The sequence below is a fragment of the Bombus fervidus genome, chromosome 3, assembly GCF_041682495.2.
Source record: "Bombus fervidus isolate BK054 chromosome 3, iyBomFerv1, whole genome shotgun sequence".
NCBI lineage: Eukaryota > Metazoa > Arthropoda > Insecta > Hymenoptera > Apidae > Bombus > Bombus fervidus.
In genome coordinates this window covers 17,538,546-17,560,372 of record NC_091519.1, presented here as the reverse complement: position 1 = coordinate 17,560,372, position 21,827 = coordinate 17,538,546, and the positions used below count along the sequence as shown (strand labels likewise).

The window sequence follows — 21,827 nt, the reverse complement described above, 5'->3', positions numbered from 1 at the left end:
ACCATGTTTTCTTTTCCTCAGTCATGATGATAAAACGAAGATTCATCTAGATCGTCCATAACAAACATTTTTTCATCAGTAAATAAAATACTTCTCCATTACGCCTTCTAGTGAATACGTTCTTTTGTGAATGTTAATCGTTGTCCTTTATGTTGTTTTATGAACGCTTCGTTTTCGATAATTAAATAAACTTACACTTCTAAAGAACACAGCGAACACTTTGAACGTTTGCAAAGATACCTGGTTCGTGAGCAATTTTGCCAGATGTTAACATCGAGTTTGAAGCAACACGTATAGTAGCCTATTTTGTTGCCCTCTCAAAAGATAACACACATATGCTATAATTTTGTCCGGGAATGTATTACGTTCTTTGAAGGTGTTAAAAATTGCATCTTCTATAAGCATAACTGACGTACTTAAATGTAATCAACGTATACGGTTCGATCACGTAACGATTATTCGGTATTAAAATTTCAAAAATCTTCCTCAATTTTTTTTTTTCTTTTTCTCTTATATTAATTAGGAAAGAAGAAAAATAATTTCGACGGAAGCATTTTTACGAAATACGAAATTTTAAGTTAACATTCATTGGTGATCGGCTGAACGAGCAAGGCGACAAACGTGTAAGTATTATTCGGGTGGTTTCGTGAGCAGCGGTCGTAGATTCGTACGTTTCCGTGTCGCGCATGACTGTAACACAGAGAGAATAGCATAACCCGATTAACCAAACTCGTGAATCGCTTCATTTTAAGGCGGACGTCTGCTTGCTCGAGTAGCAGTTTGCTATCTTTCTGCGTCCAGATATCATCACTTTATTCCCATGTCTCCAACGTATTTAACTTCGAGATATATCGAAATATACGGTGAAGTTTTCATGTAGTATTCGTTGTAACCGTAGACACCATTCACGTGCCAGACGAAGATCCGTCCATCGACGTCGACTCGAAACACCTCGTGGACTTGATCAGCGAAAAAAACCTCTAAAAACATTCATTGAAACATGGAACAAAAACGCGTGTATAAAGTGGTGCTCACTGGAGGTAAGTGGCTTTTTTTCTTTAGAGCAAACAATTCATTGTCATGCATTCCGTGCGTCGTAATTTCGTTTCGAAAACATTCGTTCGTTTGAATAGATACTTTCATATATTTTCAAACGAATAATATATTTATCTCGACAAAGATATCTTCGAAAAAGGCGAGATGTGCGTGTCTGCGAAAACCACGTGTTTCGACTACCTTATAATCCTTTCGTTGATTCTATAGTTTTTACTTATCAAAATTTATTTCTAAACTTTTGTTACGTACAAACAAACGCAAAGTGGTTCGTTTCCATTGTTTCGTTGCTGTGACAATCATGTTTTACGTAGAATGCTTTGCGAGTTTATCGGTGGTGTGAAAATATTGATTGAATTCCTATGGTATACGAAGGAAATTGCATTATTTCGAATTGAATTTGCGTGCTTTGAAAGTCGTTCCCTTTTTTGTAGTCCGTACAAACTTGATCGCAAGGACAGTTATACAAACCCAGTTTGAAATTTCTTGCTGTTTCACGAATGTCTTAAAACACACATTTGATAGCTTGAAATTGATTTTAGAATAGACAAAGCAAATGAAATAAAATAACTCGAAATATTGTATTTAATAGAATACGGCTACTAATTCAAAAACGTTAACAAAACAAACTTGACGCGGCTATATTTAATTCGTCGAAAACATATCTCGAATTATTTACATAGCGTCGGAGCAATATATGATGCATAAAAATTTATTTTCCCGTTTGTGCTATGTACTTCTACATTTGTAAATAAAATACAGGATCGAATTACGACTTCTATAAAAATCCATATATATATATATACACACACATTGACTATACAAGGTGTTCAGAAAAAACCATTCCATATTTCGTGACCCTGTCAAGAAGATGTCAAGCGTGTAATGAAAGAAAAAAACGTGGAACATTTTCTGTAAATATCGGAAAGCTAGTAGTAGGTCAATTATGATGCTAAATAGAAAATCTTTATATCTTAGAAATGGTTGAATTTTCGACCTACGTTTACCAAAGTTTTTTTTACTAAGTATGATGTGTCTTATATACCATATGCATATTGAATGATTTTTCAAACACATTGTACAATATATGTGTATATACATCGGCAACTTACTTTCTATTTTTCCTTTTTATGTAACTTAAAACAAGGACCAATTGAACAGAGAGAACTTGATGTCAGAAATAGAGCGACTATTCTAGAATTATTAGCCTTCGTAAATAAAAGATCACGGTGATCAATGATCGGTTCCTTCATTTGGCTCGATAGTCTTGAATCAAACGTTTTGCGCCGGTACATAAACACGATTAATCTTTACAATTGTTCGTAACGACATTTTCTTATATCCACGATGTCAGCCGTTGATGAGTTTTCAGCGTGCAATTATTTTATCAGGAATTACACGAATGTTATACACAGTAGCAGTAAAAGATATGTTTCTGCGTGATAACATTTTTATTAATAAATCATAATCGATGTTTATCGATCTACTCGAGCACATAATCGTAAATTTATATCTACGTCCATAATAAAACATTTCGATATATCGTTACGCGTACAATTTTGAGTATTTCCCATATTTTAAAGTAAATTAAATATTCGTAGAATTCATTCAATGACCACTGTGTGTTACCTGCACATTTTCGATCTTTTTTACCGACAGCGTTTGGTCAGTGGATACAAATCCAGAGAACGGACATCAAATATTCTTATTTATCGCGTTATGATGTCATCATCAGTCATCATATTTATCGTATTAGTGACAATTTGAACCAATTACGAGTCAATGAGCGCACGGCTAGCCAATTGCACGCGGAGTATCCGTCGATTGCATGCACTTGAGGTGCATTAATGTATCTCGAATGCATCGTATCTCATATCTCGGGGAGCGTCTTTTAATCTCCGCGGATCGTTTCATTCGCCAACACTGCTCGGAGCAACAGCGATAAATATGCTCAAACATACGGAAAGTCGATGTCATAAAACAGACGAATCTTAATGTTGAATTTATCGCGTGTCTAATAAATAACGAAGTGCTACGTGCTTTCCTAAACGCAAAAATAATTCGAAATAACACATTTTATTTATTTAAAATAAATAGCTTTCTTATCTAACATACTTGACTTTTTAGACCTAATTTTCCATACTATTCAGTCGACGATAAAATCATATGTAGATCGGAATTGTATGTCACAAAGCTCGTGAAAATGTAAATTAAAAATACTACTAAAAGCTGGTCTGACCTTGAGAGATCAACAAAGGAGGAAAAATAAAAGGAAAAAAAATTGTGTGAAAAGAAATGACAAGACCGTCTATTCAAAATTAATTATAATAAGTTATAATAAATTGATGATGGATAGTAAATAAAAACGATTAACGATAATACTAATGAAATCGTAATAATGGGTAATTACAGATTACATTCATGATAATTTTGTCGTCAAAAAAATCAGAAGATTTAAAACAGCGATTAAAGCAATAATAATTTTCATAACAACTGTAACGAGCTAATACTATTTCTTTCGTACCATGACCAAGGAGACGGTCGAAACTAAATATTTACAATCTGGCAACATCTTAAAACACAACGCGGCTGGTGTTTCAAAGATAACATTGTCTTGTTTGACTTCATAGTAGTTTTAAAGCATGTAAAGGTACATGATCATATTCTTGTATCTTTCAGCTGAAAATTGATAGCGAATCTAGGATTGGAGTTTTATTATCCTATCGTTAGATTATGCTAAATACCGTTACGTATGATCTGTCGACTAGTCCGATTCAAGAGTTTTCATTCTCATTCTCACATTCTTGTTTTCATTTCATACATGCGGTCAGCATTATGGATGACACACAAGCGACATCAGCCTCTAATATCACTGTGAAGATTGATCGACAGATCACACATATCAATGCGGTATGTATTATGATCAAAGCAAGCGATAGTACTAATCCTATTTTGGAGGAGTAATTACCCACACTTATGATTTCACTGGTATTATCGTTCATTGTTCCTAATTTATTTCATTAATTTATTATAATCGTTTGTAATGAAGGTAATTTTATCTTCGAACAGACAGCCTTTCTCCTTTCCTTCCTTCCGCATTTGTTCGTCCCTCAAAGTCAGACTAACTTTTGGTGACATTTTTAATTCTCATTTTCGTGACCTTTGCGACATATTACTTTCAAGTAAACGAAGAAAATAAAATTTTGTCGTCGGTCGAATAGTGTTCCAAGTATGATAGTTTAATCTAAGAAGATAGAAGTGATTTAAGTCCTACTTTATCCATTTATTTTTATCGATATGCCGTTATCTATCGAAATGGAAATTGTTAATATCGCATAATTTCTTTAACGTCGTTCGCCTAATCTTCGTCTCAGGAATAATTATGTATTTCACCGCGTTGCAAACAACGGGACGCAGAAGTAGCTGAGATCGGGATTCTCGGCCGAGAGATGAAGAAACGAGCGAGATGGCTAAAGAATTTTTCCCCTTTTGTGTTTCAGGACCTTGTGGTGGTAAAACAACCGGACAGGCACGGCTATGCACGTTCTTCGAGAACATGGGCTGGAAGGTAGGCATGTTTCGTTCTGTTTTTCATTCCGCTTTACGTATAACAAAAGGTTATATAACAGCCCTGTGAAAAAAGGGTCCCATGAGTTCTCCTTCTACGTGAGCCTATTTCTTTGACCGATGATTCGGTCTGAATAAAACACCCCAAACAGTTCAGTAGCTTTTGATTAATTAAAATCTATATATGTACACACACATATATAGCCAAACTGAATTATACAAATGCATCAAGCAGATCCATTTATCTAATTTTATTTCTTTGGATCGTTCAGGGCATAAAGTTTACTTGGTTTGATATTCTTACGTTAGCCGGTTCGTTCAATGAAACTTACATATATATATCTAACAACGCACAAAGGGATTGCCGTGTACATGTTTTTACATACATAACTCTTTCGTCTTCTAAAATTTGTTAATAAAGATTTTCTACTCCATCGAGATTATTCGTCCACGTAGCAACGCTAGCAATAAGAGCTAAGTCGTATTCCATTGAGATAAACGGTATGAAAAAAAAGCGAAGTATGAGAAAAAGAAAATGAATCGAATATGCGAACTGATTTTGGGGTTATCATCACCTTTCGATGTGGATTCGATAGAGCGCTGGTTGTCTTCTTTTTCAGGTGTTCCGTGTTCCCGAGACAGCGACCGTGCTGCTCAGGTATGCAATTACACGATAACAAATTTATAGTTGCAGAGAAAGGGAACGAACGTAGCCGAAGAACGAAAGTTTTCGATACGAATCCGAGACCGATTCGATCTGCTTGGGAAACCATCCGGTCTCTCCTCGTTTCCCTCAATCTCTTAGGATAAAAGAACTCGCGAAATTGCGTTCTTTTAACGTCCTTGGATATTGATGGAAATGGAAAGGTTTTCCATGCGCAAGGAATCGCTTTAATTCGCACGCCCAAGCTTTCGTTTAGAACTTACTTCGTTACCTTTCACTGCCCACTCATAGAATTATCGATTAATTAAGACGTTCCACGTAACCGTACTAATAAACGTAATAATCGCGACAGCTTAGGAAAAATTCGCGATCCTATTCGTCACGAAAGAATATACAATAGGTGTTTAACGTGTTTCTAAATCCTTTGTCAACGATCGGAACTGGAGTCGATGCAAGTTGCTATAAACTCCAATCGTGACGAACGATGATTCATCGACGGTAAAATCAATCGATTCGAAAGAACGTGTATGTGTACATTACAGGAACGGTTCAACGAATATACGCGTCGCGCACAATTCTATTCTAGCCGAGACATTGGCATGCCGGTACACGACTCTTTAGAAAAACAACACTCGTGACAGAGTAACATCGACTGTACTATATCTAATAGGGAGGAAAAATTCTGGCCGATGAACGAACAGAATTCTCCAAAATTCTCTCCACTTCTCTAACTTTAATTTAACAACTGTTTCATTTCTCGTCTGCTTTTTCCATTTCAGCGGCGGCATAAAGTTTTCAGACCTGAACGCCGAAGAGGGTAAGTTCACTTCAACTTTTTCTTTTCTAACGATCTCTAGCTTTAGTCTCGTTTTGAACACGCGTATCCGCATATTCCGAGCTACCGTATTTTAGATTCGCGTTTTATCTACTATGCATTTATCTATGACCTCTTGTTGGTATCCGCAACTTCGCAAGACTCGGTCTGAGTTTACGGTGCTGATAAAAAAAGTACTTGCAACAAGGCGTTTACGAGGCTTCCACGAGAAAGGAAACATTACCCGACTACAAAATTTATACTTGGCCGCTTTTATTACATCTGCGCGTTCTGGCCTTCGCGAAACAACATAGAAGCCCGGTATATCCGTGAATCGTTTTACGAAACTTTAACCGTATCTAGAATGAATCAAACTTAAAAGCGGAACAACGAATCGCGGAGATCGTAGTATTTTCTCCGATTTATTTCTTCGCTCAAAGATCGTACAGCTTGTACGAGAAAATCTAAAACATCGCACGACGAACCGTTTTATTTGTAAAACGTCCTTGAGTTAATAAATCTGAATTTACGACGAAGATGGAAGTTCGTGGCGGATTTTGAACGCGGTTATCTTGCGATTATGGTAGAGCGGACACGCGGAGAGACACAATGTCATGGCGGTATCGATCGCTGGTCTGCACGAGTACCTCTCATGCCCTCTCGTTTTACCCCTTGCTACCGCTTAAGTATTGATATCATTGCGTATGCGTCGACTGTCATCGACGAAACTTTCCATTAGGTCCGAGGAAGCCATCCATGTTCAATGACAATTTCAAATTACCTGGTACGTCGGTGCTGGCCTTAAGTCGCGTGCTACGTAAATCCCGTCAAATCTATCCGTTTAAAACACAACTGCGTTCTTACCGCGCAAAATGTGACAGAGATGTAAATGGCGCGAAACAATAAGCGCGCTGGTACGATTTACGGGAAAAGAATGATCTTTTGAAGGACGTCGAGACGAAATTAATATTACGAAGTCTCTTCGTGTTTATCAACGATATTTGTTCAAATACAGGACCGGAAACAGATAAAAGCGCGTATATTTTTTCACGCTATATATAAAAAAAAAGCTGATAATTCTGTTCTTGTGCAAAATATATTTGTGATTATTGTTACGAAGCTAATGGTTACTCGTCGAGTCGTGTTTGTTAAAATACGCGACCGGATACAAAAAAATCAGATCAGATTACCTTGAACACTATTTTTTTCGCAGTATCGTTCGTTAAGAAGACCGACGATTCGGTAACAAAGCTTATTTGCAAGCGAACAAACGTTTGTAGCAATCGATGATCGTCGAAGGTCGAAATCGCAAGTTTTTGCCAACGTGAGGCTGTTTCACGTCGAATTACGCAACGTTACGTCAGTCTACGTCACTCGGTGTTCCATCATCGAGTTTCTGTCAAATACTTCGCCGAAACGTCGAAACGAGCGAAACGACGTAGAAAATGATTTAGTTTTAGAGCCGCGAGGGGAAACCTTTAAAAAAGAGAAGGATTTCGCGTACATTAAAGACAGAACAATTCATACAGTTGGTTGCGGATGAGCTAAAGAAGAATGGCCAATGTATAACGTCCGCTGATTGCGTAAAATCAAAATCGGCAACTTGCCAAGATTCTCGCAAAGTGGCAAACGCGATCGAGTCACGAGATACAGACCGTGTTTTTCACGACGATCCTTGTGTTCTGAGCTCGCTCGTTATTCGATGGGTAACTAAGCAGAGAGAAATAACAAGAATAAGAGAAAAAGAAAGAAAAATAATTGATTTTAATAATTGATTGATGAAAAGAGTCGAGGTCTTTCGTGATTTATGTACGATATATATGTGTGTACTATGTTAATTCACTTCTGTTAAAATATTTGTCGTTGACCTGACAAGGAAGTTTATCAACGCCCACATAAAACGGTATATCATTAAGAAGTCGTATCTAATTATCGATTATATTATAAACATCGTTTATCTCGACTGCTTGATAAAATATAAGTACGTATTTAAAAGTGTCTCCCGTGGAGCGGCGGCCATGAATACAAAGTCTTCTTTGAAACGTGGACTTTCTATAATTATTTCAATGACAAAGCATCCCTGTTCCATTCTGGATAGTGAACTTTTCTTCGATAGGTCAGTTAGATGCCTCCTTGTGCGAGCCTACTTATTATGCGATTAATCGTTCATACCTAATTACAAAGGAGCATTTATATGTTTCTGATAAATTTCAAAAATTCAAAAATATGTTTCTGATAGGACGTTTTCTTGCAAGCAGAATTGCTAAGCCGCTTTTCGTTACGTAATGCACACGATTATATTATCGCGACGATTTGTAGGCTACAATTATCCTAACGAATTACTACGAAAAGATCTTTTAAAGCTTTTTGCGTGGAATTGTACCAGACAGCTGTATACACTCGAGTATCACGATAGTGGAGCACATTTGCTTTAAAATAACGCGAAAGATACCACGGTAATATTTCTTTCAACTTTCTCGCTTTACCTTTGTTCCAACCATTTTATTCGTCCGCAACTCGTCATCTTATAGCGCAATCCACAGTTATGCGTTTGTCATCTTTTACGTTACTTCCGCGTAAATTAAGCTATAGAAGATCGTTAATGTTTAATTATTAATTGAAAATGCTGTGTTTACGTATCGATTAAGGCGGCCGATCGATCCAACGAGGTGCCACATCGATCTATACGTATTTTCCATTCTATTTGCACACCCCACGAGATTAACCATGAGATAATAATATACCACCCGAAGAATTACGTAACGGAAAATTGGGATCAGACTTTTGTCAAAGGCATGCGACGTGCTTAGCTTGAAATTCGTGATTTCTCGTTACTGCTATTTATTTAACGCGTCTTCCTATGTATTTTCTTGTAAAACGTACCAGTCGTTACGTATCATCCGCTATTTCTTGCCAGATTCGTTGCTTCATCCTATATGAAATTGAAATACCAGTTCCATCGTCTTCAAAGCTTCCAACAGGTTTTTCGATGCGAAAGAGTCGCCGGATGGTAACTATGTACCTGGCGATCCAACGACCAACGCCAAGTTCTCGATGCAAATACCACTTAGAAATTTGCATTCCAAATTGCTCGAATTCCCCTCGTGCATCGTGGAAAACCCATCTTTTTCGCGTGTGTTTGCTTCAGCTTGGCTTACGTGCTTTTATATAATTGTATTTGTCGGGTTTGATCCGTGGCATTGAAACACCGATACAAATCGGGCTTCGTACGACTATATCCTCCTTTTGGCTTCTTCTTTAAATAGATTCGTCAAATGCTTGTCGATTTCCGTTACCATCTAGCACGATTTCTTCTTACGCTTATATCGTATTTACGCCATCGAGGGAAAAAATGATACTGATGCATTTTTTTGTTTATCCATACGTGAAATATAACAAAGGGAAGCGGCGTAAATGCGTGTGGTAGGCGGTAATCGAAGTCATTACTGTTTATCATTATTCGCTGGTATCGATACGCGCGATAGAAGCAACGTTCATTGGTTAATGTAGGTCGATTGTGACGAAGTGCGTTCCATATATTCTCCGATGTATCAGACACTTCGTAAGAAGTTCGTTATACCGAACACCGGTTATTAATAAATTCATATTCGACGCTGTCCACTCGATCGTCAGTTCCCCTCTATCGTAGTTACAGTACGCACACCGTTCTCTGGCTTAGCGCCAATTTGCTTTTACATATTACGAGTTCGCGTCTGGCCAATTGCCTCGGCTTCTTTCTTCTCCTTTTTTTCTTTTTTTTCATCCTTTTCCCAAAACATTCCTCCTTGTATTATCGTACGTTATTACAGCAAACAGTAGGGCGCAAAACATATTTGTCAAAGACGATAAACTGACAAGTTGTTAAAGTCGATGGGAATAAACAATTCGTTATGAGCTTTATCTCTTCCATAATCCGTTGAAGATCGAGCAATAGTTTATCGTAATGTTATAAGTGTTAGAATTTCTTTAAATTTCACGAAACTGTAGGGCGGAGGAAATCCTTGGAATTTTCTTCCACGGTTACGATGTTAAAAAGTAGAATTTTAAACCGATAAAAGTGGAATAGTAAACCGATTGGAAAAAAAACTATTAACGCAACATCGACCGATTAGCGGGTTTAACGTATCCCGCGAAAAATCAAAGATTCGGATGAAAACGAGAGTCGCGAGAAAGGTCGAGAAAAGGACTCGCGCTCCAAAAACGTCGCTTTCCGTTAGCTTTTGAAACGTCAAACCTCTCGCGGATCAAAGTTGATGTGCAAATGAAATTATGTTTCAAAGAGACGCGTCGAATATTGTTGCGAACTCGTCGGCTCGTCAAGATGATCAAACGAGCGTAGCGGAAAAGCGATGAAACGAGCCACGGTTTTAAAACGATTTAAGTATACGCAACGTTTTTTCATATACGATGTTTACAAAAAATAATTTAGTCGTCAAAGAACCGCACCGTTCGTTGATCGATCAACTTCTTCCGTGTCTGTTCTTACACAAAATTTCATCTTTTATTTTCTTACAAAGTTTAGTACGCGAAATGGGATATGGCTGATAAGACACGAACAACGCGTTAACGCTTTCCGGTTCCGACCAGAAACACTTAAGCCTTAAACAGTTCGCGGTAATGAAATGTAATTGGGTATGCAAATGAAACGACAAAAATGTAGCTCATGAAATATCGATACGCTATGGCGTCGTACAAGTTCATATACGCAAACAATGTAAAACATTTTTTTGTGTTTCTTTTTTTTTTTTTTTTTTTGCTGTGAATTTAGTAGAGCGGTAGTAATTCTTTCAATGTCGAGCTGCACCCAAGAATTAATAACAACCGGTTACAATTAACAAGTCTTCTGGTTATGACAAGATATCTCAAGCCGGAGCGAGTCGAATGAATTTGCGCGATCAGTAAAAGAGTGCAATTGACGCATCGTGAAATAGTTAATGTATATTCATTTATGTAGATTTTTCTATCTGCGTCGCACTTGAGAAAATTACATTGAAAATTTCGTTAACTGACAGCTAAATTCCTTCTCTTTATTTAAAAAAAAAAAAAAAAAAAAAAGAAAGAACATTCTATCCGACGCGATTATTAAAGAAGGACAATGCAGATGTTGCTCGATCTTCGATTGTCCAATTCCTTTGATAGAAATCTTCGCGAATGATTACCGCGTTGTCAAGAATGCGTCGAATTTCGCGCAGTTTGTTAAAAATCATAATTGGAATGTCTTCCTTCCTTCGTTATTGGAAAGTTAAAGTCGAAAGCGCCTGGTACCGCTCGCATCCTTCGTTCTTTTTTCGCCAACGCACGGAAACATTATCCACCGTCGTGTGATACGTTTCCAGTGGTTTTTATCGAGCCCACGCGTCTGTCGACGCAGCAATTGCCTCTCGTCGTATTTGTTGACGCGCAGAACCGAGTAGATCTCGCTTCTCGATTTCAACCCTCGGCCAGCTATTTTATCCTTCGAAAGCTTAACCGTGATTTATTACACGGAATCGTGCTTGCGAGAAATTGGCTCTTTCGCTCGAAGTTGAACCACGCGACGACCAACTGGAACCGGGCTATATAGCGTAGAAAATCGAACGTTGACAAATTATACGTTTGTAACGAAAGTTTCGCAAATACAAGGGCAACAACTGGTAACGTCGCTCGTGTATTTAAAGAAATTTTCTTAAAAGAAACAACTAATTGCAAGGGGAATGGCGCGACGCTTGGTATCGCGTGGAGACGAGTTTGCGTGCAAAATGTCATGCAATTTCAATGCGGAGAGACAGGTGGAAAACCGCGGACAACGCGTAGCTATGGATCGTCCTGGCACGATTTAATTAAACCGTGCATGAGAAAAAGGAAAAGCGGCTAGAAGGGGAGGGGGAGGGAGAGAATACACGACAACAGAGGCTTATCGAACTGGAAGTGTCTTCAAGGTCGGTTGGTTCTAGTAAAGGGATCCGGGTCGCGTCCTTCTATTACGAAGTCCTCGCAGCGACATTACAGGAACAGGTCGGACAAAGGCGAAGCAAGGTGGCCGGAGATCTTGGAAGTTGACTCTGGTGAGGGTGAGTTTTAGAAAGTGCCCCCGTTTTTAAAAGCGACACAGACGAAAAAAAGTTTGCCTATCTTTTATTTTCACCACGATCGTAAGAAAAGGATCGCAAATACAGAGATTACACGCCCAACGATCCTAAACGATCGTTTTTCGGTATTTCTCCCTCGTCGGTAACCCACTTTTCTCGTTTTATCGAATTCTATTCCTTGTGTTCGTGTAATGTCTGTAATTCTATGCACCGTATGTAGTTACAGGAACGCGATTATTGGTACCCGATAATTGTATTTACTTCTCAGAAGCGGTAATCTCTGTACGCTGTTTAACGTTGTCGAAAGTAAAAGAGGCTCGCCGTCCGGTCGCCTTGCTAGAGCGATTCGTGTCGATCCCTGCTGCTAGAAACCCGCCTGTGCGACCGATCGAGTCGTGTCATTGTGCCACTCTTGGTAAATTAGGTATGAGCATTTTCATCGCATACACCGTCCAGCGTTTCCTTCCCAACGTTTACTTTCCTTCGCTCCGTATACTTGAATAGTATTCGTGTACGTGTACGGAAACCTTGCTCGATCGTTTTTAATCGTGTACTTGCATCGAGAGAAGATTGACGACGAATTTAAGAAAGTACGTTCCTTCGTGATAAAAGATCAAGCTCGTACGTACTTGTCGGCTCTCCTTGCTAATTCTATTAACTTTCGGGAGCGTAATAGCCTGTTGCTAATAAATGTATGCAGGCGTTCACGCCAGACGTTCGATGCTATTAATTGCACACACGATATCCACGATATTCGTCGTCGTTCATCCGTCAAATCATAAAGACGTCCCACGGACCATTAGTCGCGATTGTTTTATGCTCGAGATGAAGACGCGTTCACGATGCCGATACTGGGAAATGCTGAACCTGGTTACGGCTTGATAATCAAAAACGCCAATCGTTGCGAACGATTATCGAACACCGTCAAAGCCTACGGACGATCATTCCGTTAATTGGAGCTTTTCTCACCGTTTCGATAACGAGAACGTATCGTGACAAGAACTCACACACGCATACACGCAGTTATAGCAGCCGGTTGGCCCGTCTGGCCCGTCTAAAACGATGCGTCGTATCTCTGGCAGATGTGTGCAAGCAACGAGTGTTTGAACGGGCAACGACTAATGCGAAACTTGTTTGTCTGTGGTGGATTTCGTTGCAAAAAATACGTGCACCATATCAGATATCAGTTGGGCCAACTTGACTTTGGGTCAAGATACGAGAAACGTAGAAATATATATGTAGATAAAACACTGTGAAAAGTGTACATAAACAGATCTGGAGTATCGTCTGCACGAAAAGAGAAAAAAAAAGAAAAAAAAGAAAAAGGAAAGGAAAAAGATGCTCGAAAGATGTTGTTAAGAGAGCCAACTTCGATCCTCGTATTTTCTATTTTGACGATTGTAAAACTTTTCGAGTTAATTGCACTTGATTTATCGGCTCTCGCGATAACACGATTTTAGTTATTTGAAAAGATCTTGTATCGAAGCTCTTGGCAGTTGACCTCGATTAGATAAGGCTGTGATTTGTTCTTAGATCCGATCGATCGTAATCGCTTTAATTAGTAACGCGTTGATTATCGCTCGAACTATTAAGATAATTTTTACGTAAAATATAGCATCAACCTCGTGCTCGATATTTACCTTTTTTTTTCTCTCTCTTTTTTTTTTTTTTTTATTTGAACGACGTCGAAACGAGAGGACTTGAAAAACGTATACAAGTTAACGATCACGCTACTTCGAAGAAATTTAAATTAATCACCGTGTTACGTTCGTATTAGCGTTACGCGTATGTTCGTTCGTTGAGAAAAATACGCGATCATTATCGCTTATCAATACAATTTTGTGCAAATGTGCTAATAAATTCCTCCGTCTAATTAATTCATGGCTTGCGATTACGTAAACAGTTGCAAACACGGGAAAAGTAATTGTTGCGTAGTTAGCAATGAGCCAGGTAGCGTGTAAAAGTTGACTCGTAGAATCAAGAAACTATAACGATAATAGTTGCTTTACTTGTTTCGCATTGACCGATCTAAAATTGTACGTGATTTATGTTGATCTGTTTCAGCGTTCAAATTTCAAGAGAATCTTCTGCGCACGATGATACAGATAGAGAATACGTTCTTCCAGCTGGGTGACAGCTGTTCGCGAAATTGTCTTATTATCTGTGATCGTGGTGCTATGGATGCCTCCGCATGTGAGCGATATTAATAACTATATCTATCTTTTCCTCTGATCCTTTACGAATCGAAGTTAAACGACGTCTTTCTGCTTTTTTAATTTAGTTATATCGAAAGATAAATGGGAATTGATGATGGCTTCGAACGGATGGAACAACGTGGAGCTGCGAGACAATAGGTACAATCAGATCATCCATATGGTCTCGGCAGCGAACGGCGCCGAAGAATTCTACTCGACGGAAGATCACGCGTGTCGTTCGGAAGGCGTCGTGGTAGCCAGAGAACTCGATTACAAAGCGGCGGCCGCCTGGGTTGGACATCCTTACTTCGATGTGATAGACAATTCGCAGGACTTTGAAACGAAACTCTGTCGTATGATCGAATGCGTGTGCCAGAAGCTGGGTATCGATACCGGAGACAGATTGAGAGCAAGTAGCAGAAAAGTCAAGTTCCTTGTCAAAGGTCCTTTACCGGCAGACTCTGAGTTCCCGCCGTTCCAGGACTTTGATGTCGTCCATAACTACCTCCAAAGTAACAATCCGAAGATGCAAGCTCGTCTGCGTAAACGTGGGCAAAAAGGTTCGCGAGATAGTTGCTATTTAGGATTTCCAATGCTAATACGTCTGTATCGATAACGCGTAATCGTCATATAAATTTATATCGATAGGTCACTGGTCTTACATTCATACAATTCGACGTCCAAAAATGTGCGGCCAAGTGATCGAAGTGAAAACACAATTGACTCATCGAGATTATTTGAACATGCTCGCTCAACGCGATGACTCGCATTTCACCATCTTCAAGCGTCGACGATGTTTCCTCATCAACAATCAGTATTTCCAATTAGATATATACAGAGAACCAGCTCATCCAAGGTCAGAATTAAGAAATCACGCGCAATCGTGTAACGAAATAATTTATTATATATATATATATATAGATAAATGTGTCTAATATGATTACAGGTGTCGGGGATTGATGCTACTTGAAACGTACACAGCATTATCCGGAGACAAGCTTAAGAACATATTACCACAGTTCCTGACAATCGAAAAAGAGGTCACTGGAAATCCAGATTACAGTATGTTCAATCTCAGTCTAAGAGAAGAATGGAACAATACTAATAAATTCTGCCATAATTTACATGGTACGTATCGAATATCTTTTACCATTAAATCATACAGACATCTGTAACTAATAAATTATACGTATTTCTTTAATGAAAAAGATATATCAAGAAAGTCGTTTGATACACTCTTTTTCGCGTAGATCTGTCTTTGATTGTCTTTCTTGTTTGATCAGTTTCTTTTAAATTGCACAGATTACGCTCTTGCAGGCTTAACGGAATCTGGATCGACAGAAACAAAAAGTACTTGCTCTTCGGAAGCGAAAGATACATCGGTTAAAAAAACAGTAAATGGACTTGATCGTTGTAGAGTCAATGGTGTGGACGTTGTTACGAATAGTGTAGATAAAGTTGTAAATGGCGTACAGAATGGTGTCTACGGCGTTACGAATGGTATCGTGAAATTTGTCGAACAAAATAGTATAAAAAGCAATAGTCAAGAATGCGGTAGTCCTACGAAACACTAAATGATGATCCTTAAAACGAAAAATTACGAAGAGATGTAATGAGAGCAAGTTTCGAAACGATGTGAAAACACGACGGTATAATTGCTACATTAGGCAATGATAAGGGACAAATTACATAATTCTAAAAAGAAACAAAATATTTTATTGGCATTAACAGCTATCTCGATCTAAAATTTCTTAGGCAATACGAAAATAATAAACTTACAAACTATAATACCTATTTTTTAATTAATCTTGCGTGCACACTTTGAAGGTACCAATGCGAAATGTACTTAATAATTCGACTGTAACTTATTTTTTACCAATTTGTTTAACAAGTGATGTCGATTAATATACCAAGCATTTTTACATCTAAATCACTCCATTTCACTTTTCATCTCTTTGCTTCGTTGTGTGTTTTATCTAGAGTATCGTAGTAACTCTTTATTTAAGAATATTACTATGAATAATTGTGATATAAAACACATGTAATACATAGCATACAAAACACGTATGGAGCTATGTAATTATTCGAGAACAAACGATCTGTATGAAGTATACTTTCCTTTAGAAATATTTAACATTATCTCAATAGAAAAGTAACACTCTGCACTAATGTGAACAACTTTAAATTTATGGATAGTATTGTAGACGGAAAACTTTGGTCCCTACTATAGACGTAAATTTTACAAATAAATTAATCATTAGCGGTGTCTTATAAAATACTGACATAAATCTAATATTTGACTTGTCTTTAGATGAATAATATCGTTGAGTAATTATGAAAAGTATGATTAATTAATTTATTGGAAATGCTGTTGGGTTGAATAAAAATATCGATTTCTATATTATAGTCCCTTATGAAGAACGTTCATTTTATTATTTAATTTATCAATAAACATTGTTTTGTCATCGAACATAACTTAATGAACATAAACTATGTTATATATATATATAAGATATATATATATAAAAGATATAGATATATATCTTATTTTGCATAAAAACATTTGTCACAAACTTTACTATTATTTAGAGACAAAGTGCCTGTGAGATGTTCAGTCACAGAAGTGAAAAAAAATGATATATAAATATATATTTTCAATGAAAGATGCAATAATCAGTTATCGATGCACTTATGCCATATATAATTGGTCTGAATTCATATATTGTATCCATGATTGTCTAATAAAATATCATGTGCCTATCATTTTTTACCCATTTTGATATACCCCTTCTCTTTTTCATTCTTTCAAATTATTCATATAAGCTAAGTAATTTATTATCATTTTATTTTGCAGATTGAAACTTATACCGATTTTCATATGGTACAGCTAGGAGAAGGATAGAAACTAGTAATATCTTGGTCATTGTAATTTATTGCTCTTTCAAAAAATTTCTTTTCATAAACTTATTGCTCTATAAAATAAAGAAGAAAAGTTATAAACCTGTGTTTCTGTTACATTCTCCGACATACAGGCATTTTCGGATTTCACATTCATTTTCTGGTTTAATAAATTAATTTCTTTCGTATTTAATATATTGCTAAAGTTTAATGAAATATGAATTATGTATATAGGAAGTAGACAGTACACACATACAGTGTGTTATAATACGCAGTAATACATAGTAAAAAAATTTTAATGGTAAAAATACTGACACAGATAAATCATGTGAAAAGGGAGCTACGTGACGTTACATTGATAAAACCAAATATTTAACGTTTCATTGTTCCATGTAGAATTATAAAGCCTTATTTTACATCTTATAACATTATATAAAAAGTAATGCATAATGGAAGCGTAATTATAGTTTTTTCTTTTTTTGGTATACCGTTGTTATAATATTGTGTTATTAGTATCTAAGATAGATACTAGATTAAATAGTTTATTAAGAAAAAGTATTAACAATATTGTACACAACTTGCGTAATCCTTTCTTTACATACATCACTTTCGTATAGATAATTTTTGCTCTGTACATTAAACAAGATCTAAAAAATTTTTAGTAAAGCTGTAGCGATATTTTGTATCTATCTAAACCCAATCTAGGTAGAATAGCTATTTATAGTTACTTGTAAATATTTCACAATTCTGATACAGGAAAACTTTCAAATAGCTGCCTCTTTCTAATGAAAGAGAGACATATATGTAATTAAATTATATAACAAAATGTAAGTAGTAAGAAGACATGTTTCATTTTTTTCATAGGCAAGTTAAGAATACCAAGTATAAATAGAAATATATTTATAAAACTATTTGCATGCAAGACAATGAATTATGATCCACTTATACAGGTCCCTGGAAGTATTAATTATACAATTAAACTCTATATTCTTTATATACATAACAAACACTTCTTTTTATAAATATTAAGTAGTATTTAAATCATCCTGAAACTTTCAATTCATTTAGAAATAGGCATTATCTGCATGTGTCATATCTTTTTGTAAAATTTTACTGGAAGCATATATTTGTTTTATTTTTTTCCCTTTGTTCATATGTAAAGAAATTATTAATCTTTTATATTGTTTTTCGCTTATAAACCGTTTCGTGCTTTTTGATTATCATTTTTTATACAATTTATAATCAATATCACTTGTATAAATTCATTTCAGTTATAAAGCATATAAATCATAAGTTACTCCCATTTCAGAGCAGCTAATTAAATGTTAACATCGTTCGTATGCTTGACACAGTTACATTTACCTACTAATAGCTTTAGCCTGTTGCGCTTTGTACATTTTTAAGACTTTTTTGCTTGGTACTAAAGATTGACTTAATCCTGGCCTTTTCTTACGTCTATTCATTTGATTATTTTCTTGATCTATCTCGTCATCGTCATTGATGGAAACTTGACCATTATACTGAGTCTGACAAATAACTGTTTCCTGTGGTGTTCTAATTGCCTCTAACTCAGCTGCTGTACGATGTAAATCTGAATCATGTGCAAAGGTACAATTATGACCAAATCGGCATCTACCTTTCCTATAGTTCCAACAAATCTTTCTGCCATTTATCATTTTTGTATCATCAAGAGTTGGCGTCATTTTCACGTGTTTCTCAAGAATTGCACTCTTTGCTTTTTCTGCTTCAACAAATGGATTTGAGAAGACCGAAGTTTTCATCGTGGGTATACCATTAAAGTCTGGAGTTGGTAATGGAAGTTTCTCTTTGGAAGCTGTTTTACATATTTCATTATTTTCATTGAGTTCTTCTCCTTCGTCATCCTCTTCTTCCTCATCCTTAAAACTAAGGGTTAGGCAATATCAGATTACAAAGAACAAATTCAATCTAATGTGTAACTACTAACTGTGATTTAATATGCTTATATTAATATAAATATAAAAATAACATTAATCTATAAAAAATACAGAATATCATTATGCATTTACTTTATTAATATCGAAACGTGACATCAAAAAATTATTAATGCAAAAGAAAAGAAAAAAAATACCACATTAATATTGTAGAACATAAAATTTAAGAAGTGAACATACTTTCTCTAATTTTCATTTTGCCAATTCAGACGAAAATATATAAAGTTATATATTTCACGAGAAATAAACATACATTTACACAAAATACAGTGTTAAAAATGTAATGACATAATAATATGTAATTTGTTTCAGATGTCAAAATTTATGAGATTATGAAGGGTTATATGAAGGGTTATACGAAGGGAGGGAGAAAACAAACAATAGGGAAACAGGTTCATGAGGGTAAAAGCTTACGTGTTATCGGCACCGTCTGAAATATCATCGCCGCTACTTTCTGAACTCGAGGAAGTTCCATAATCCGCAACTAAGGAAGCCATGGTTCTTAGCAATTAATTAACAATATTCTCTAACAAACACTAATCTAATATAACCATTATAAACAGTTGTGCTTCTGTCCACATTCACAAAATATGGCAACGCTGCAAATCTAACGTCACCGGAAGTTATTGACGACGTTCTTGTAGTTTTGAAATTAGCGGTAAACGTAAAGTTTACTACGCAAGTCTATTCTATATTTTATATTCTATCAGATTAGTTTTACAGCATTAATCGATATTAAAATTCTAATGATTAAATGCCAAAATAGAATTAATTTATTTTATTTATAGATATTTTTAATATATCACGAATAACATGAGTTCCATACTTATTGATAATTTAGCAAACAGTTTATGTAGCATACAAAATATATGTATATATATTTATTTATATTATTTACAAGATCCTTGTAAATCAAAGTAATAATAAACTTATACTTAATTATAGATGTACATGATGTATTTATGGACATGAAATACCAGAATCATTTATAGTTAACGTGCATGTAAGATTTGCTTCCAATTGGCAACTGTTCCAAACTGAAATTTTTCTCTTTCCAAGTTCAATTTTTTCCAATAACAGTCTTGTATTAGGAATATGTAACCAATATTTTCCTAAACTAGGGGTTACACTATAATTTTCATTTGAGCTTGTGCTAGGTCCTTCTTCACTGGCAACACCCCACTGAGTAATCAAATTAACAATAATAATTGACAGACGAAATTCTTTTGCAATATAGTGACACATATTTGCTAGCTGATTTAAAGCAACTGTTATTTTTCGATCTTTACAAAATTTAAAAATTACTCCTGGTAAAGAATCAATGATTATAATCCTAGTACGACACTCTCCACCTTCTTCTTTCAAACTAACTGCTAACAAGCATAAAACTTTAAACAACTGATGTATACTGTATACACAACATACTTTGATACGTTCCATAGTTTCATCTATAACCTAAAATTGAAATAAAAATGTGTTTTACTAGCATTTTAAATCATAATTATATTTTTATATTTATATATACCTGCTTACTAAAATCCTGTTTTAGTAAAATTTGTTCTATTCTTAGACCACAAAAATCCCTTTTTGTATCAATGTATCGTACAATATTATTAGCTTTCAGTGCAATGTTAGTTGCAATTGCAAAGCATAATTGTGTTTTGCCACTTGAAGATACACCACAAATTTCATAAATTTGACCATAATATAAACCACCCTTTAATAGATTGTCTAAACTAATCAGTCAAATTCAATATTAATTTCTCAATTAGTGCCATTTGTACTTAACATACTTATATACCTTGATAAATTAGTTGGAATTATATTATTCTGTTCCATTTCAAATAAATCAAATGCATTTCTAATCATACCTCCAAACTTTTTTAAAATATTTTGCTTAATTTCAATTATGTCCTGTAAATTTAACCTTAAAATTAACATTTTATAAAAATTATTATTTATTAGTAAATTTAATTCAGAAATATTTATTACGATTATTTTTTTATAAATAATCTTGTATATATACCTTGAACGATAATCCTGTAAAATGTGCCAATCTTTCAGGATCCTCATCTACAAATTGTATAATAGTACAAATGTGTTGACGTTCTAATTGTTCTATCACGGAGCTTGATAATTTTGAATTTATGGCCGCACTTAGTTTTGTCATATTTAAGATAAACAATACTTCAGTCGTTATTAGCGCTATTCGCGAGTTCTATACATCATACTTTAGACTTCCTACTTTTGTATTATAATCTTTTTTGTAATTTTCTTTTTAAATTAATCGAAACTGAAATTTACAAACTTCCGGAAAGTTAAAATTATTATTTATATTGTAACTCTACTTTTTAATTTGCACGATATATATGATTAATCATAATCGAAACATAATGGAATTTGAAAATATTCGTATAAAAATCTATAATCATTTTAAAATAATCTAATAAATTTGTTATCTTTCGTTATTAATTTTAAGTAAAAATTTTAAATCATTATCACCCGTACTACGTAGATCAATGTAAATGTAACAGAGGCAATCAACAGATGATGCGCCGAGTACCGAAATGACCTCAGCGTCATTCTTACGATTGT

The 21,827-nt window shown here is 35.5% G+C and overlaps 3 protein-coding genes across 11 annotated transcripts; 1 reads left to right on the top strand and 2 right to left on the bottom strand.

The window, feature by feature from the left end:
- Positions 1 to 754: 754 nt before the first annotated feature.
- On the top strand, positions 755 to 17,361 carry Ttd14 (TRPL translocation defect 14). 8 transcript variants are annotated; one of them, XM_071999796.1, is made up of 11 exons: positions 755 to 1,040; positions 4,554 to 4,621; positions 5,241 to 5,278; positions 6,064 to 6,101; positions 12,032 to 12,148; positions 12,435 to 12,590; positions 14,231 to 14,359; positions 14,448 to 14,921; positions 15,010 to 15,217; positions 15,308 to 15,489; positions 17,216 to 17,361. In XM_071999796.1, the coding sequence occupies exons 1-11, from the start codon at positions 1,001 to 1,003 to the stop codon at positions 17,218 to 17,220; spliced, it is 1,455 nt and encodes a 484-aa protein (XP_071855897.1). In that variant the 5' UTR covers positions 755 to 1,000; the 3' UTR covers positions 17,221 to 17,361. The 8 variants fall into 8 exon arrangements, with proteins under 8 accessions (XP_071855897.1, XP_071855893.1, XP_071855892.1 ...); XM_071999792.1 differs by lacking the exon at positions 17,216 to 17,361 and adding an exon at positions 15,679 to 17,124; XM_071999791.1 differs by lacking the exon at positions 17,216 to 17,361 and adding an exon at positions 15,664 to 17,124 and having other exon boundaries at positions 757 to 1,040.
- Positions 17,276 to 19,865, bottom strand: LOC139985397 (uncharacterized). The gene is made up of 2 exons (XM_071999806.1): positions 19,647 to 19,865; positions 17,276 to 19,164 (listed from the first exon to the last, which is right to left on the bottom strand). Exons 1-2 carry the CDS (start codon positions 19,727 to 19,729, stop codon positions 18,618 to 18,620), a joined length of 630 nt encoding a protein of 209 aa, XP_071855907.1. The 5' UTR covers positions 19,730 to 19,865; the 3' UTR covers positions 17,276 to 18,617.
- Positions 19,866 to 20,080: 215 nt separating this feature from the next.
- Positions 20,081 to 21,665, bottom strand: Rad51d (Rad51 recombinase D). Of its 2 annotated transcripts, none has more exons than XM_071999805.1 (4): positions 21,259 to 21,665; positions 21,034 to 21,159; positions 20,758 to 20,968; positions 20,081 to 20,687 (listed from the first exon to the last, which is right to left on the bottom strand). In XM_071999805.1, exons 1-4 carry the CDS (start codon positions 21,303 to 21,305, stop codon positions 20,193 to 20,195), a joined length of 879 nt encoding a protein of 292 aa, XP_071855906.1. In that variant the 5' UTR covers positions 21,306 to 21,665; the 3' UTR covers positions 20,081 to 20,192. The 2 variants fall into 2 exon arrangements, with proteins under 2 accessions (XP_071855906.1, XP_071855905.1); XM_071999804.1 differs by having other exon boundaries at positions 21,034 to 21,146.
- Between the last annotated feature and the right edge of the window lie 162 nt (positions 21,666 to 21,827).

Bases quoted from the DNA above. Each gene is read 5' to 3' on its own strand.
- Ttd14 (XM_071999791.1), top strand. From the start codon at position 1,001: ATGGAACAAAAACGCGTGTATAAAGTGGTGCTCACTGGAG. The intron at 1,041-4,553 runs GTAAGTGGCTTT...TTTGTGTTTCAG, and splicing joins TAAAGTGGTGCTCACTGGAG to GACCTTGTGGTGGTAAAACA. The intron at 14,360-14,447 runs GTGAGCGATATT...TTTTTAATTTAG, and splicing joins TGCTATGGATGCCTCCGCAT to TTATATCGAAAGATAAATGG.
- LOC139985397 (XM_071999806.1), bottom strand. From the start codon at position 19,729: ATGGCTTCCTTAGTTGCGGATTATGGAACTTCCTCGAGTTCAGAAAGT. The intron at 19,165-19,646 runs GTAAGCTTTTAC...CCTAACCCTTAG, and splicing joins TCAGACGGTGCCGATAACAC to TTTTAAGGATGAGGAAGAAG.
- Rad51d (XM_071999804.1), bottom strand. From the start codon at position 21,402: ATGACAAAACTAAGTGCGGCCATAAATTCAAAATTATCAAGCTCCGTG. The intron at 21,147-21,258 runs GTATATATACAA...TTAAATTTACAG, and splicing joins TTACAGGATTATCGTTCAAG to GACATAATTGAAATTAAGCA. The intron at 20,688-20,757 runs GTATATATAAAT...TTTCAATTTTAG, and splicing joins AACAGGATTTTAGTAAGCAG to GTTATAGATGAAACTATGGA.